Here is a 16,944-nt window from a genome sequence, read left to right on the forward strand (position 1 = left end):
TAAGGATATTATTTCAAGAGAACAATATGTAAAAACAGTAAGAATGTTCTTTCTTTAGGCTAAAGCAATAAAATGCAATCTAACATTTACATGTGCCAGTGAAATCTAGAATACTACAAAATCTTGTCGCCTACTCATAGACTAATGGACACAACGAAGGCCTAACTTGAAAGTAGTCTTTGGGGCGCCACGTGTACCGCTCTCAAAGGAACTCTCAGGTCCGCCTCCAAGGGCCAAAGCAGCAGCAGCTCTGAACTTCCGTGCTGAGATTTAAGAAAAACCGGTCACTAACACCTACTTTTTAGAGATGGCTTTGGACATTTCTATTCAAAATGCATCACTCCCATACACGTATCAGTTCTAGAAACCCTTCTCAGCTGGGTTCCACAGAGAATTAAAACCCTTAGACCCTACGGCATCCTTTGTACGGAACGAGCAACTCTATCTGCTAATAAGCATGTGGTTTTGTACCAACCGCGGGGAGACTGAGAAAAAGTCACATTTTCTGAATGGCTTAGTTCCCAGAAAGCTAGCTGACTCCTTACTTAAGATCTTTACCTACAGGAAAGCCCAAAATTCTACCTGAATTCAAAATCCACATCAGCAACTGCGTATCAGCTTCTGGAGCTGTACACGACTCCGTGGTCCGCGCACTAAACAATCCCCGATCTGAACACGAGAACAACTAAGACCCAACACCCTTGCAGGTTGTGCAGGGAACTCACTACCCACATGCAGGGTCAAAGGGTCAGGAAAAGGGAGTGCCAGAGCAGGATTTCAAGCTTCTTTTTAAAGAGTGGAAGGGGGGCGCCTGGGTGGCTCAATGGGTTAAAGCCTCTGCCTTCAGCTCAGGTCATGATCTCAGCTCAAAATCAGTATTTTCTTCTACGTAAAACTAATCTTTTGTTGGATCGAGTGCCCGCATGGGGCTCTCTGCTCGGTGGGGAGCCTGCTTCCCCCTCTCTCTCTCTGCCCGCCTCTCGGCCTACTTGTGAGATCTCTGTCAAATAAATAAATAAAATCTTTTTTAAAAAAATAAATAAATAAATAAATGAAATAAAGAGTGGAAGGTTCTCTAGCAATCAATGATAACACAAAATCATTTTTGTCTTTAAAATGTTAAAAGACATCACTTGTCAAGAAATACGTATTATATGAGATGACATGTAGACTCTGGTAGCAAGATACCTACAAAGAGTAGGTAAACAGCTATATACAGTCAAATAAATGTTAGGTATTTCTATACAGAACCTGAAACCGCTACCTGCCACCAAGTGCACACGAACTGACAGCCTAACTGGTAAAACTTAAGCAGATTTATGGTTTACCAGACACCGTAGCAGCTTCTCTTTCTCAAACAGTATTTTCTTCTACGTAAAACTAATCTTTTGTTGGAAGAGTGGGGGTGGGGTCAGGGTAATAAGAGAGTGCACTGATTTAGGAAACCAATCTGTAAATGGGACAGAAAAATTCTTTTTGTACCGGAAATAAGCCTAACTTTGAGTTACTAGAAAACTCGTGCTTCAAACGCTATGCTTGCTATGTCAGGGCTCACGCATATGGAGCAGAGACAGACACATTTAAGCACCATTTCCACTTGCCCTATTACCTGGCTAAATTGGCACAAATGCATTTAAACCTAATTTCTTAATGTTTAAAAGAACGGCCAATGTCCAAACTGTTTATGCTTGTGGGCCCCCACCCCTAAGGACCCCAGACTCTGTGCCCCTGTACTGAAAGGCTCCGGCTTGCCTACCACTAACCCCCCCAACCTCTTCTCTCAGGAGGTACAAATGACCCCGAAGAGAGCACAATGAAGCCAAGGTCCCGAGACGGAGGGATGACAGCAACAGAGACGGTGAACACAAGCAGGACGGACACCTGGGCTGTCAGTGCCGGGGCGGGTGCAACGCACGCACAGAGATGACCCCAGCTGAGGGCAGGAGGTGGGCGAGGCATCGGGGTTCAGGGGAAAGTGACCCTCACACTGGCCTACAGGAAGCTGGCTCTAGACGAAAAAGGCCCTTCTCGGTGTTTGTCAAGTGACGTCACACCCTCAGAACCTGCAGCTATCCCCGCTGTTACGATGTGCACACAAGTTCCACATCAATGGAACAATGCCACAGCCGCTACAAAACCGCAGAGAAGCGATGAATTCTCCCTCTGTGCCATTCAGCCTGGGGCGGCCACTCTCCCTTTTCATCCTACTCCAGCCCAAGCCTGAGACACCTGCTCTGGTGTGTGATGTTACCCTTCCCTCCTGCTGAAAGACACACTTCTGTTCTGTCCCATCATCCCGTGTTCCCAAGGCCGACGGCACATCCTCTTTCTTAGCAACTTATGCCGTCCTGCTTCAGCCCAACTGGCAACTTCACAGCCTAACTTGAGCTAAGTGCAGAGCATTCTTGGGTCGGAAGCTAAAGGAGGGGGAAATCAGAGGGCAAAGAAGTAGAGACTGCCAGGAGTCCACCAGTAATCGCCCCATAAATCTCGCTGCATAAAGGTAACATGGTAAAACAGGCTCGCTGTTCATCTGTATACACTGGGAGCCTGGCACCCTCGTGCAGAATTCCCACCTGCCACTTACAGACCCGTGTTCATGTTTCTAAGTGAAAAGGACTATAAAAAAATGGTTAAGAAGTGATCAACGTAGTGACTGACAGTTAGTTGCTTGATTTTTATTTTGACCAAGACCCGGAAGTGGACCCGGAAGTGAGCCCCTCCTCCCATCACCCCACACCCTCTCCCTAGAACCCAGTACAATATCCCAACAGGGAAACTCTACGACCTCCCCTGGCCCGAGAACAAAGCACAGTACCCCAGACGTTCTTAAAGAAGAATCCTAGAGCAGCAGGGGCACCACGGCCTGCCAACTCCTCAGAAACGTGACCATCCTGTGCAGCGCCCTGAACCAACTCTCAGGAGAGCTGGCAGTGGGTCCGGGAATCTGTGTTTCAACAAACCTTCTAGGTGATTCTGTTGCTCAAACTGGAGAACTACTGCTCTTTCCTCTGTACTGGACACTGGAAAAATCAAACCCCTAGGGGGAGGGGAGGGTGACCAGTGAAGGGCCCTCTGCTCTCAGCAACGGCCTTCTGCGGGTCCTGCAAAGCAGCGTCTGCTCAGAATGAAGGTCAATCATGGCTATGAACAAGGGACCTTAACTCATAAAACATGGAGAGGAAATGACATCCGGGAAAAGAAAACAGAAAAAAGATGGTTATAACGACACTAACGGGAACAAAATACGAGTAGTCTGGTCCAGAATCAGCCTTCCAGAAGGATCAAATGGCCCTGCGCCACCCCCACACCACACCCCCCCACCCCCAGAGCCAGCAGGACCTGCATGGTATATGCCTGAGAGCAGGCCCAAGCCATCAACTCCAAAAGAAAAAGCTATTAAAAAAGTAAGCAATCAGATACTTTATTCAAATATTTTTGGTCCAGAAGACAGTCACTTTTACGGAACGTATCATACAGCGCTGTAACTCAGCTCTAACGTCACGCAGCCCACGCGCTCTCTGGACGGCACACACAGTAACCTATGGAGTCAAACCGTTTCTGCCCATCTGAGCCGTCACGACAGAACGATGAAGGAAGCGGACACGGGAGTGAAGAAGGGCAGGAGACAGGCAAAAAAAGTTACCCAGAGTTTCTGGAATGTTCCTTCTCTCTCTAGTTACATCGGAGAGCCTAATAATTGTTCCTTCTTTCCTTTCAGTTTTGAAACGTAACCGTCCAGATTCTTCGTCATCATCATCTTCTTCATCTGATTCTTCTTTTATGTCCTTCTGCAGTTCCAAAGTTTCCATACCTCCCTAGAGCGCCGACATACAAAACAGAAAGGGATTGAGACTGAGTTCACATCCTTCTGAATTAAATACTGAAGCGTGATCGATACACACACACACACACACACACACACACACAGGTTCTTTATATTTAAGATGTAAACACACTGTAAAATGTTCCATGACAAGGCCATGTAAAACACTAAACTGATTCCAGGAACAAATAATTTCAAACATTAAAAACAAAGTCAGAAAAAGTTCAAGTCTTGCTTGTAATTAATACACACTTTTACTTGTACTTCTGAGAGAAAAAACATGAACTTCTTCCTTCCTTCTTCCCTCCCCTACCACACCATTTCCAATTTTTTTAAAGTAGGCTCTGTGTCCAGCTCTGGGCTTGAACTCACAACCTCGAGACCAAGAGTCGTATGCCCAACCAACAGAGCCAGCCAAGGGGCCCAAGAACCATAAATTTCAAGAAGTCCCTGCTGGCCTCAAGCCTGATCCAGATTCCAGCAGAATTCAATATATACGTTAAACCAGCACCGGAGTTCCACGAGTCCTCAGCATACGCCCCAGCATGTGACTTCCATCCGATGAGAGCACGCTCCTTCCTGTCACACAGGCTCAATATTCCCAGTCCCTCCTGACCTCAGCTGCCATGATTTTTACTCTCGGCGCGCACTCCAAAACTGCTGTTAGGTTGGCTGGTTTCTTCAGACTCCAAATATCTGTCCTCACTCACTCTCAGCCTCTCCCTGCTTTCAACCTCCAGGTTCATTTATCACTGCCTCTGGCTCAGAATACTGCAACAGCGAAACTAGGCTTTTTTCTCAGGCATGCTAAAACCAGCTTTTATCTTTTATTTTATTATGTCAGCATTCCTATAGAAATATCACCCAACCAATCCCAACTAAAAATTTCTTCATCAACAATTCTTTTTTTTTTTTTAAAGATTTTATTTATTTATTTGTCAGAGAGAGAGCGAGCACAGGCAGACAGAGTGGAAGGCAGAGTCAGAGGGAGAAGCAGGCTCCCTGCAGAGCAAGGAGCCCAATGTGGGACTCGATCCCAGGACGCTGGGATCATGACCTGAGCCGAAGGCAGCTGCTTAACCAACTGAGCCACCCAGGCGTCCCTTCATCAACAATTCTTACTCTAGCCCTGATAGTCTCGTTGATACTGACCACTTTTCCCCTTGCACTAGGAGTCTAGGTAACCTCCTGGGAGATAAAATACAGACTTACAAGTGCCAGGTTCATTTAAATACGTTTTATAAATGTAAAGAAAACAGAATTTGTCCCTTTATTCTCATGATTCATAATTTTAAATGTCTTTTACTCTCAAAGGAAACAAAGATGAACTACTTTATTAGAAAATGCACAAGAAAAAGTTTAACATAAACCAAAAATACAATGGTTTTCTATTCTGTCCCCAACACTTTCTGTACAAAAAGATCAACTACGAATGCACATACTCATTGCTATAAATACTCACGTCTCTAACATCTTCAGGAGTTCAATCACCTGAAGATAAAACGAGGACTGTATAGTGATGATGATACCACCACCTTCCAGTATTCCGACAGTCAGTCTACCATGGAACTTTAAAGTACCCATGTCCTGGCATTTGCTCATTTGAGATCAGTATTTCTGTCTTACTGAATATCTGAAACCAAACTGAGTAACACGGACGATGGACCCAGCTAGGCTTGCTCAAACAAAGGTCAGCTCATTTACGAAGGACGCTTCCCATTTCCGTAAGGCTCCAGAGCAGCGCTTCTCCAATCCAGCGTTCACACCCATCCCTGGGAACCCTGTTACAACACAGACTGTAATTCCACACGTCCATGGTGGGGCCTGAGACTGCATTTCTAACAAACTCCTTACATGCTGGTCCAGAGACCACGCGTTTTGCGTGGCAAGGCCACAGAGGAAGAAGGAAATGGCTACCAATAAAGCAAAGATTCTACTTCCTACAATGGTCATTTCTAATGTAGGCATTAACAGTAATTTCAGTGCAAAATTTTCCGAGCAAGTTTAACATAAAACAGGACGAGACTGAAATCAATAAAGTTTATTTTGTATCCAAATATCCATCTAAGAAATCGAGAGAGGACAAGGATGAGCTGAAAATGGTTTCTTTGGGGCAACTACTACAGCCCGCTGGACACAAACCAACCCAGTCTACACCCCAGCAAATCGCCTTCCGACATCTCACCCCAGAAAAACAATCATTTACGTTCACGTAAAGAGCCTGTAGGAACATACTGCTCTCTTCTGGATCACCGAGATCGGACCGACAGTAAGTGAATGGCTGCGTGAACAGGAGCCACTCAACGCTCACCAGCAGCAACAGGGCATCGACTATGGACATACATGGGGGGCGCAATCACAAAAGCCCTGCCCGAAGAGAGAAGCCGATCACACGCTGCAACGAGTGCACTCACAGGCCGGTCTCCAGGAGAACACATCACCCTGGCTGCCAGTGATTAGAAATGGAGGGAAGGCAGGACCGCAAAATGACAGCATACGGTAGTTTTTGAGCGATGGAACTCCTGGAAGGTAAGCTTCTGTCTGAAGTCTCGGAGGCCAGGCAGGCCTTGAACAACACAAGCCCAGAACCCCCACGCTAAACCACGGCCTGGCTTCGCCTGTCTCAACCACAGCCGACCACTGGACAACCTGCACTGAGCTAGACTCATGCCTTTGAGCACCTCTTGTTCTAAACACTGGCTCGAAAAGAAAAGAAAAAGAAGAAAAGAAAAGAGAAGAAAAGAAAAAAAGGCATCTTTTTTGGCCATATGATTTACAGAATCAAATAACCTATCTGCCAACTGCTGAGTTTCTCCACATTTTTTTTTTAATATTTTACTTATTTATTTGACAGAGAGAGACAGATAGCAAGAGGGGACACAAGCAGGAGGAGTGAGAGAGGGAGAAGCAGGCTCTCTGCCTAGCAAGGAGCCTGATGTGGGGCTCAATCCCAGGACCCTGGGATTATGACCTGAGCCAAAAGCAGACGCCTAATGACTGAGCGATCTAGGCGCCCCCTCCACAGTTTTAACAAGTACCAGCTAGTATTCTACCCATAAGTAAAACCCCAATGAAGAACAGTGCTGGTGACATAAAAATCAAATTATCGTAAGATACTATTGTGTAAGAAGTTAAATATGTGTATCCGTGATCTCATTGTGAGGCTTTGCCAAAAATACACAAAGACTTGATTTTTAACTACTTAATTATCTTGAAAACCTGAAAGATGTAATTGTAATTCTTAACAGAGGGTACACATGAAAATCATCATGAAAGTTCTTAAAAATAGACAACTCTATCAAAATCTTGCCACATATAGTTGCCCCCTGAACAACTCAGGTTGGAAATGCACAGGTCCACTGGTATGTGAATTTTTGGATATAGTATATAATACATATAACATACAAAATAGATGCTAATCGACTGTTATCAGTAAGCTCTTAGCAGTTATGTTCTGGGGTAGTTAAAAGTTACATGCAGATTTTCAACTAAGCGGGGACCAGTGACCCTAACCCCAGCACTGTTCATGGGTTAAAGGTATAAAGAATTAGAAAGTCTAGGGCGCCTGGGTGGCTCAGTGGGTTAAAGCCTCTGCCTTCGGCTCAGGTCATGATCTCAGGGTCCTGGGATCGAGCCCGCATCGGGCTCTCTGCTCAGCAGGAAGCCTGCTTCCCTTTCTCTCTCTCTGCCTGCCTCTCTGTCTACTTGTGATCTCTTTCCATCAAGTAAATAAAATCTTAAAAAAAAAAAAAAAAAAGAATTAGAAAGTCTAAGGGAAAGCAAGATCCAGGCCTGTAGATATTTTTAAGTTCTCCAAATAATTCTGAAATGAACCTGTGATCTAAGCTTTTTAAAAGAAAATTCAATATTCTTTCCCAAACCCAAGGGGAAGAAACACGGGTGGTTCTCCAAAACAGGGTGGGAGAAGCATAGGGAACAGAGTTTTTAAAAATTTACCATAAGTTTTTAATGTTTACAGAATATTTTAATAGAGAATAATTCTTTATTATACTAAGAAATAGAAATCAAATACAAGTATTAATTCTACCAATTGTGAAAATTTAGGGGCACCTGGGGGGGCTCAGTCTGTTAAGTATCTGACTCTTGATTTTGGCCCAGGTCATGATCTCAGGGTCCTAAGATGAAGCTCTGCATGCAGTAGGCAAACTGCTTGAGATTCTCTCTCTCCTTCTGCCGTCGCCCGCTCCCCACCGCTTGCTCACTCACACTTCTCCTCCCCCACTCCAAAATACACAAATCTTTAAAAAAAAAAAAAAAATGGTGAAAATTTACAAATTGTAGAGATGCAGCAATCAAATTGCATAAAAATTCTAACTACAGACCATTATCCTTCATAAATACAGACACAAAATTCCTCAAAAAAACAAAAGCACGTGGAATCTAGCAAAATATAAAACAGGAAAATATATCACAACTAAGTGAGGTTAGACAGAAGCACAAGGTTGATTTAAGATACAAAAAAATCAATTTACCAAATCTTAGAGAAAAATTCCAAATACATGTAGATAGCACCCCTGCCCCCATAACCCTCCCTCCACCAGAGGCAGAACTCCAGTCCGTCCGCCCTTGAAGGGCCAGCGACGAGGGACTTGCTTCTAAGGAACAGAGCACAGAAGAGGAAAGTCCGTACTTTACAGACCTACTACCTGTAACTGGCAAACAGGATGTGGCCATGCGATCAAGGCTGACATTGGCAGGGAGGTCCCATACCCAGTGGTATGATGGATGAGAAGGGCAGCCAACCTCTGTGGCATTCCTTCCAACCCCCCATGACCCAGCATAATCACGAGAAAGCATCAGACGAGCCCAGACCGGAGGACACATGCTATGGGCTATGCGGCCAGCGCAGCTCTAGATTGGCGTGGCGTGAAGCGCAGGCAGACCAGAGAGGACACACACAACAGTGTGGACCCCGGGACTGGATCCCAGAACAGTAAGAGCACATACAAAATTCCTTGTTAAAGGGCAATGAAAAGTCTGGAGTATAGTTACCAGTTTTTTTTTAAAGTCAGTTTAATTCACATTAATAAAAGAAAAGACAGAAACCACTGGAGTATTTCAAAAGATGCCGAAAAGGCACTGACAAATTTCAACAGCCATTTCTCATTCTTTAAAAAAAAAAAAAACTCAATGAACAAGACACGGAGAACAGCTTCACTCTGATGAAACACACACCAACTTCCAGTGAGCTCCAGTCACTGATTTGATGAAACACTGCGCACTTCCCCTACCATCAGGAAGCAGGGAAGAGTGAGTGCCTTCAGTATTTCTGTTCGTTCCGAGAAATGAAAGAAATCAAAGCACAGGTAGGATATGAAGAATTAAAAGTGTGTGTATTAACAGGTAACATGATCACTAAGCCATCAGTTTTCCCCGAGTCTGATGGAAAGATAATAATGCATTCCCTACCAAAATCCCAATCAGACTTTTAGTAGATATTGGCAAATCAGTTACAGAATTTATATGGAAATTCAAAGGACCTAGAATAGCCAAAACAATCTTGAAAAGGAAGACAAAACTGGTGGATTTACACTACCAGCTTTCATGCCACAGTAATCAAGACAGTGTAGTATCAGCGAGGGAACAAGAGATGTCCCAGAAAGAGCGCCAAACTTAAATGATCAATTAATTCCCAACTTAAGCACTAAGACAATTCAATGGGAAAGGAAGGTTTTACAACAAATAATGGTGCAACAATCAGATAAACATACATGAAAAAGTGAAACTCAGATACACACATAAACATATTAGCTGAGACAGATCACAGACCTAAACGACAAAGAGTTAATGCTAAAAAAGCTTCCAGAAGAAAACACAGGCTAGTATCTTTGCAGCTCTGGGGTAAAGATTTCTTGGGTCACAGAATTACCTGGTCTTCATCAAATTAAAATTTTGTGTTCATGAAAAGATACCTTTAAGAAAATTAGAACAGAAGCCACAGGCTCAGAGAAAATATCCACTATACATATAAACACCTGTCTGTCTATACTCTGTGTGTCGATCTAAGAGCATCTGGGTGGCCAAGTCAATTAAGCGTCCAACTCTCAGCTCCGATCAGGTCATGATCTTGCGACTGTGGGATCGAGTCCCACGTCGGGCTCTGTGCTCAGTGTGGAGTCTGCTTCAGATTCTCTCTCCCTTTCCCTCTTGTGCATTCTCACTCTCAAATAAACAAACATCTTTAAAAAAACTCTACCTAGGGGCACCTGGGTGGCTCAGTGGGTTAAAGCCTCTGCTTTCAGCTCAGGTCATGATCTCAGGGTCCTGGGATCGAGCCCCACATCGGGCTCTCTGCTCAGCGGGGAGCCTGCTTCCCCCTCTCTCTCTGCCTGCCTCTCTGCCTACTTGTGATCTCTGTCTGTCAAATAAATAAATAAAATCTTAAAAAAAAAAAAAAAAAGGAAAAATATCTACCTAGAACACACAGACAGGAGCTTTAGACAATGTTCCATGCAGAACATATACAGATAATTTATATTCTCTATGTGGCATATACAGACTACGCACAGCATACACAGTCAAAGATTAAAAAGAACCCATTTTTTAAAGACTAAAAATGGACACAAGGAAGATCTAGAAGTGGAATCAGCACCAGCAAGGGCGTGCAGTATCATCAGCTATCAAAGGAGCGCACACTAAACGTGCAAGGACACACCCAGTGAAAGATCTACATGGGAGGGACGGACACCACGAGTGACGGCGAACGGACACTCTCAGGCAAAGACTGCGGGAGCACAAGATGATAGCATCACTCTGAGAAACCATTTGGTGGATTCTCATAGAATTAACTTCTACTCTCTCAGTAATTCCATTCATAGTTAATACCAAGGAAAATGAAAAGATACATCCACTAAAAGATACGTAAGATAATCTTTATAGCTGAATTATCCATGACTTTAAAAAAAAAAGAAAAAGAAAAGAAAACCCAGACGACTGGGTGGCTCAGGGAGTGAAGCATCTGCCTTTAACTCAGGTCATGATCTCAGGGTCCTGGAACTGAGTCCCGCGTCGGGCTCCCTGCTCAGCAGGGAGTTTGCCCCTGCTTCCGCTCTCTCTCTCAAACAAATACAGATCTTTTTTATATATACTTTACTGAATTGCCAGAACAGGGGAGAGAAAGCGTGAGCACAAACGGGGAGAGGCAGGCAGAAGTAGAGGGAGAAGCAGCTCCCCACTGAGCAGAGAGCCCAGCGCGGGCCTCGATCCCAGGACCCTGAGAACATGAACTGAGCCGAAAGCAGAGGCTTAGCCAACTGAGCCACCCGGGCGCCCCATAAATAAAGATGAAAAGGAAGGAAGGAAGGAAGGCAGGAACCCACCCAAATATCTCCTCTATCGGGAAAATGAACACGTATGGCACATCCCTAAAATGCAGTGAACTACTGACATGTACAACGACCTACATGAGCCTCGGAAACATTACGTGGAACACGGGCGTGAGACACAGAGTAAGGATTCTGTTCCCGTGAAGTTCTAGAGTAGGAAAGGCTATTTCAGGTGACAAGAACAACACTGCCTCCGCGGAGTCAGGGCTGACAGGACAGAAGGGGGAGCGCCGTGGGTCACAGAACGGCTTCCGAGCAGAGGGAAGGCGGCACCCCGAACGCTCGGACCGAAACCCCGAACGGCACGTTTCGGGATGTGCCCCCCCGACCGCCAGTGGCCTCCCAGCGCGCGGAGTAAACGCTTTCAACAGGGCGCAGACTTCTTCGCCCTGCTCGTCACTCCTGCTCCACAGGAGGAAAGCAGCGCACGCGGCAGGCCTGCTGGCCGCAGGGGACGACAACCAGCACAACCGGCCCCGGCGTCTTTATGATCACGTCCTCGTCACCCGCCGCGAGCGCAGGCACGTCCGGGCTGCGACCACGCACGATCGTGAAGGTGTCGCCTCCGGCAGGTTTGCCCACGGAAAGGACTCCCCGCCGCACGGCGCGGACGCCGCCAACGCAGACTTCAAGGAGCTGAAGCGGCCACGGCGCCTCGCTCCCTTCCTGGGCTCTCAGCGCACCCCAGAGCCCGGCCCCGTGCCGCTGCTGGGCGCCAACAGCTGGCTCGCCGAGCCCCTGCAGACGCCTGAGCAACTGGATGAAAAGGCTGCATGGATACCGAAACACAGGCACCGTGGCAGGCCAAACCCGTCACTCCTCCTTCAGGACTCTCTTCTGGCTTCTTTAAAAAAGATGGAAGAGCCGCTGTCCAAAGCGAAAGTTCCGAAACGTACTACGACAGCATGTGACACGGGACACCCACCTTTCAACACCTAAGACAGCACCACGCACAAATGCTCAATAATGGTATTTGAGACTGGCAGATCTCAGGGATTCTACAAGAAAGGAGACAAGCCCGAGATCTTCATGGCGGGGGGTGTTGCGGGGGCCGCGACCAGCACGTTACCTGACTCCAAGGACTATCAGAAGGCCTGGGAGCGAAGCACGTGGGGAAGGATTTCCAGTCCAGACAAAACAAGCGACATAAACAAGGCAAACTTGAAGCAACCAGCAAGGACAGAGGATAGGAAAGTAAATATATTTAAAATATACTTAAAAACATGAAACAAATACACTAAACACACAAAATACAAATGCATTAAAAATATTTTAAAGGGGCGCCTGGTGGCTCAGTGGGTTAAGCCGCTGCCTTCGGCTCAGGTCATGATCTCAGGGTCCTGGGATCGAGTCCCACATCGGGCTCTCTGCTCCACAGGGAGCCTGCTTCCTCCTCTCTCTCTGCCTGCCTCTCTGCCTGCTTGTGATCTCTCTCTGTCAAATAAATAAATAAAATCTTAAAAAAAAAAAAATATTTTAAGCAACAAAAAAATAAGGCAAACCTCAACCATAAAAGGACAGAAGAATAAGAAAGTAAATATAAGAGTAACTTTTTAAAAATACTTTCAAATACTAAATTTAAAATTAAATTTTGGGACATACAGCTTAGAAGGAAAAAGCAAATACTCTACCTCCTCACAGATGGCATAAAAAAAGAAACTAGTCAATCTGGAGGAGAGTTTACTTTATGCTCTATAAAAAGATTCATACTGAAAACAAACCTTAGAATGTTTCAAGTGGGACCTCAGCAACTTGAAATCACAGGAGTTAACAAATGCAATCTTTGCCTTACAAATTCCAGGTCAGAATCTTAACCATCCTGGGTCCCAATTTTAAAAAGTTATTCTGTTGGACGCCTGGGTGGCTCAGCGGGTCAAGCGTCTGCCTTCGGCTCAGGTCATGATCTCAGGGTCCTGGGATGGAGCCCCACATCAGGCTCTCTGCTCAGCAGGGAGCCTGCTTCCCCCTCTCTCTCTGCCTGTCTCTCTGCCTGCTTGTGATCTCTGTCAAATAAATAAATAAAATCTTAAAAAAAAAAAAAGTTATTCTGCTCATAGCAAAAATATTCTGAAGTATTTGGGGTACAAAGCATCAAATAATCCCACCATCGAGAGGTAACCACTATCAGCATTTTTGTCCACACCCATGCAGATGTGGAGTCACACACACACTTAGATGTGCAAAGTTACAGGGAACTTAGGGGAGGAACTGGATTGTCTTCCTCTGTTCACTTTACGTGCCCAACAGAAAGCGAGCGCATCCGCAAGTAAGCCATGGTCCCGAGAAGTCCGGCCACCCCTTAACCCTCTAGAAAACTCTACACTTGAGGCTGCAAGCGGACTGGAGTGCGCGTCTTCCAACACAGGTAGATGAACTCTCTCAGATGACTTCAGCAACGGGAATTACTGAGCCGAAAGGCCTTGAGGCTTTGATCCCCCCGAGAAGAACGGAGGGCGTGCGAATCTTCCCCTTCCAGCAAGCAAGTGAGGCAGTTGCCACTGTTTCACGGAGGCTGTGAGAAGCCATCAGAGCCTGGTCACAGTTGAGGACAAGGCGTCCCTCTGATCCAGAACAGTGTCACTTGGGGGCTGGCTCCCGGAGCGGATTCCCAGGTGCCGTGTGAACACAGTGGCTGAGCTACAAAAGAGACCCTGAGTGTAGGGACCCCCAGTCTGTTACAAGAAACAGAAAGCACACTTGCCCCTGGCCCCAGAGGAAGATACTCCATCTTTTAAGACTGTGTGTGTGCTTGAAAAGCTAGCTGAGAACAAAGGGGCAGCCTGTGCTTCGCTCACAAAATAGGCTGAAACATGAGAGACCTCCAGAAAAGTGTCTCTGGGCAGTTAACGTTTCTAAAATGGTCTCCTAACAGAATGAGACTGTAATCTGACCAGTCATTTTGATTTCTGCCAGTATTAAAAAAGGTTAAATTATCCATTTTAATTTATTTTGTTGACTATATTTTATATGTGTAGTGGTCATGTGCTTCTCTTCTCTTTGGATTGCTCTCCCGTATTATTGACCCTTCTTTATATAGGAATGCTCATCTGTATGTGCGGAATATATTAACTTTGCTAAATATATTAATTTTTAGGCTCACATGCGAATTTCCCAAATCTGTCATTTGTTGAACCTCTTCATGGTGTTTTGGGGTATTTACAGATGATCAAATCACTCTTTTCCTTTACTACCGAGAGTAGAAGGGTAATAACCAAGACAACTTTGTGCTCGTTTTTCCTCATTTTCTATCATGTCCTTAATAATAAAACTCCCAGTTTTGGCTGAACACGTTGTCACCTCACACTGTCTTCACCAGTTTCCCTGCCGTAGGTTATGGCCATGTGACCAAGGCCTAACTTGTGAGATGTTTATCGCGGGCTACCTGAGAACTCTGCGATGTGGGTTTGGAGTGGCATGGTCCCCTCCGGGCCTCCAGCAACCCACAGTCTGGATGCAGACCACAGTAAGAAAGGCAGCCCTAGAACTTACCATGCACGTCAAAAAGAAGCCTATACACGATTACCTGAGGAGGCCTACACCAGATCGGAAATGCCCTCTGGAATTTTTTGACTTTAGTGTTAAAAAAAATTAGCTCTCACATTTGCTGAGTTTTCAGTTTTGCAGGTAAGCCTAAGGCCACTCGGTTGCCATTATTAAAATGATTTCTTCTAATCCGCTGACCATTCCGTATGTGTATATGCAGATGAACAAGTCTATGTCTGGTTGTTTTTTACACTAAAAGATTCAATCTTCCTGAGGTCCACACTGATGTAAGGTATAAGGGAGCAATCCAACTTTTCCCCAAATGAGCAATCCTTTCTACGTGTCTCTGAGATACTCTGTCATATTAGCCGCAGACAGGTTATGAGTTCATTTCCTTTAAGGCTGGGTCCAATCATTAATGTTCCTCCAAAGACATCTCTCCAGAAGATACTTGAAAATCGAAGGCAAGATTACCATTCTTTTTTAATAATAACAACCCACTTTTGCTTTAATATTTTTATGACTACAGTTCAGGAATCAAAGTCTGAAATACCTAGATCTACCAGTCAGACCCAGAAAACAAGCACTTCCAGAAGGCAGCCAAGCAAGGGTAACCCTGCTTTTCTTTGATTGCTTCACACAAAAAGTGTGTATCTCCAGACATCATTAGACTTTTCTCATCCTAAAATGTCCTATAAATATATTCTCATCAAAGGGTAAAGAGACTACTACTTAAAGTACCGAAAGAATAAATTACGACAAATATCAATGAAATTAATTTTCCAAACTCAAAATCCCACAAACTAGCAGGACACGAACTAGGTTTCCATCTCAACTACTCACCACTGGGAATGATATCTGCACCTCCCTAACTGCGCCCCCCCCCTTCTCTCCACTCCTGATGTCTTCAGGGTTCTTTCTTAGATGTCTTCTGCCTGAATCAGCCTCTCACAGGTCTGACCCAGACGTGCTCTACGCCCTCCAGCACACAGAGCGCTCACCTGCGTACAGCTCTGCTTTCTCCAAACCCGGGGCAGTGGCTCAGGACAGCCGGCACAGAGTGGCCACGAGGAGGGAACCATCTCTCACGGAACATCTCCTTCAGCTTTGGCTTGGCTCCTTGTCCTGGCTGCTTCTACAACTGGACAATCTGGGTAAAGATTTCTCCATCCTATTCTTTTATCTTTTCTCTAAGTTTCAAATTATTTCAAATAGCAAGAGACAGACGGCACAAAAAGGAAAGTCAAATTTGGCCTGCGAGGGAGGAGAGAGGGTATGTCCTGCGAAGTGCTCGCAGCATACACGTGCCCACACTCGGTCACAGCGCCGTGGGAGGCAAAGGAAGGGCAAGTAGAGTTCCGTGCGCGGAGTTTCTAAAGCGCTGGCCTAAGTACCCAAAGCAGACGACCCAAGCCACTAAGTATCACTTTTCATGATCTTTTGGAAAAAAGGGAGGAAAAGTTATTAAGGAAAGTAACTGAGAAAAAAAAAATTAGTAAGGAAAAACCGTTTCTAAACCAACAGATCGCACGGCGACAGAATGATTTCACGGCTCACAGGCCTGGCCCACCAGGCCAGTCCGCAGGTCGTCGGAAACCCGAATCTAGGAAGCCCGACACGCCTCACGCCGCCTCTGTTCATCCAAACATCTCTTCAGACTAGCCCACAGCTCACCTCTTCGCCAAGCCTCAACGCTTCCCCGCGGCCCTTCCCCGTGCGCTGGGAGACCCAGTCCCAACCAGAGGGCCCCTCCGCGAGCTCCCGAAGCAGGGACCGGAGCGCGCGCTGGCGGACTTCACTTCTTCTAGGCCTCGGCCACAGGAACTTGCCCACGTGTCTCCCCTCTCCTGGATGAAAGCGCGCGCTCCCTGAGAGCAGGGGCCCAGCTTCTCACCCAACCACCCAAGCAAGGGAACACCTAAATACGAACCCGGACGTGGTTCTGCAAGAATGCTCTTAACTACGAACGTCAACGGATTTAAAATGATTATAGCAATCCTTTCAAAGCACTAACACATACACCACATTTTTAAAGATCTGTACCCACGCCCCCCTAAAACACTGAAGTATTCTAACACTTCCAGGGCAAAGAGCTAAGTGGAAATCACAGCTCACCAGAACTCACTATCCAAAGACTCTAGAAAGCGCCGGCTTTTTCTGCACACATAGTTCAAAGAAGACATGTATCAACTTTTCGCTAATGCTTTAAAAAAAAAAAAAAGGCTCATTTTAAATCTGGAAGAAAAAAAAAACCATCAAAATTTTGGACTCTTTTTAAACGATGAACAA

General features: G+C 45.6%; 1 protein-coding gene across 11 annotated transcripts in view; it reads right to left on the minus strand.

The window, feature by feature from the left end:
- RBM33 (RNA binding motif protein 33) overlaps window positions 1-16,944 on the minus strand; it is a 133,553-nt gene that overhangs the window by 71,880 nt on the left and 44,729 nt on the right. For all 11 annotated transcript variants that reach the window (XM_045086269.1, XM_045086267.1, XM_045086266.1 and 8 more), the window contains exon 6: window positions 3,647-3,818. In XM_045086269.1, the coding sequence (XP_044942204.1) occupies window positions 3,647-3,818 (172 nt within the window). The remainder of the gene's footprint in view (window positions 1-3,646; window positions 3,819-16,944) is intronic.

Source organism: Mustela putorius, unplaced genomic scaffold, assembly GCF_011764305.1.
Source record: "Mustela putorius furo isolate JIRA1106 unplaced genomic scaffold, ASM1176430v1.1 tig00000929_pilon_pilon_pilon, whole genome shotgun sequence".
NCBI lineage: Eukaryota > Metazoa > Chordata > Mammalia > Carnivora > Mustelidae > Mustela > Mustela putorius.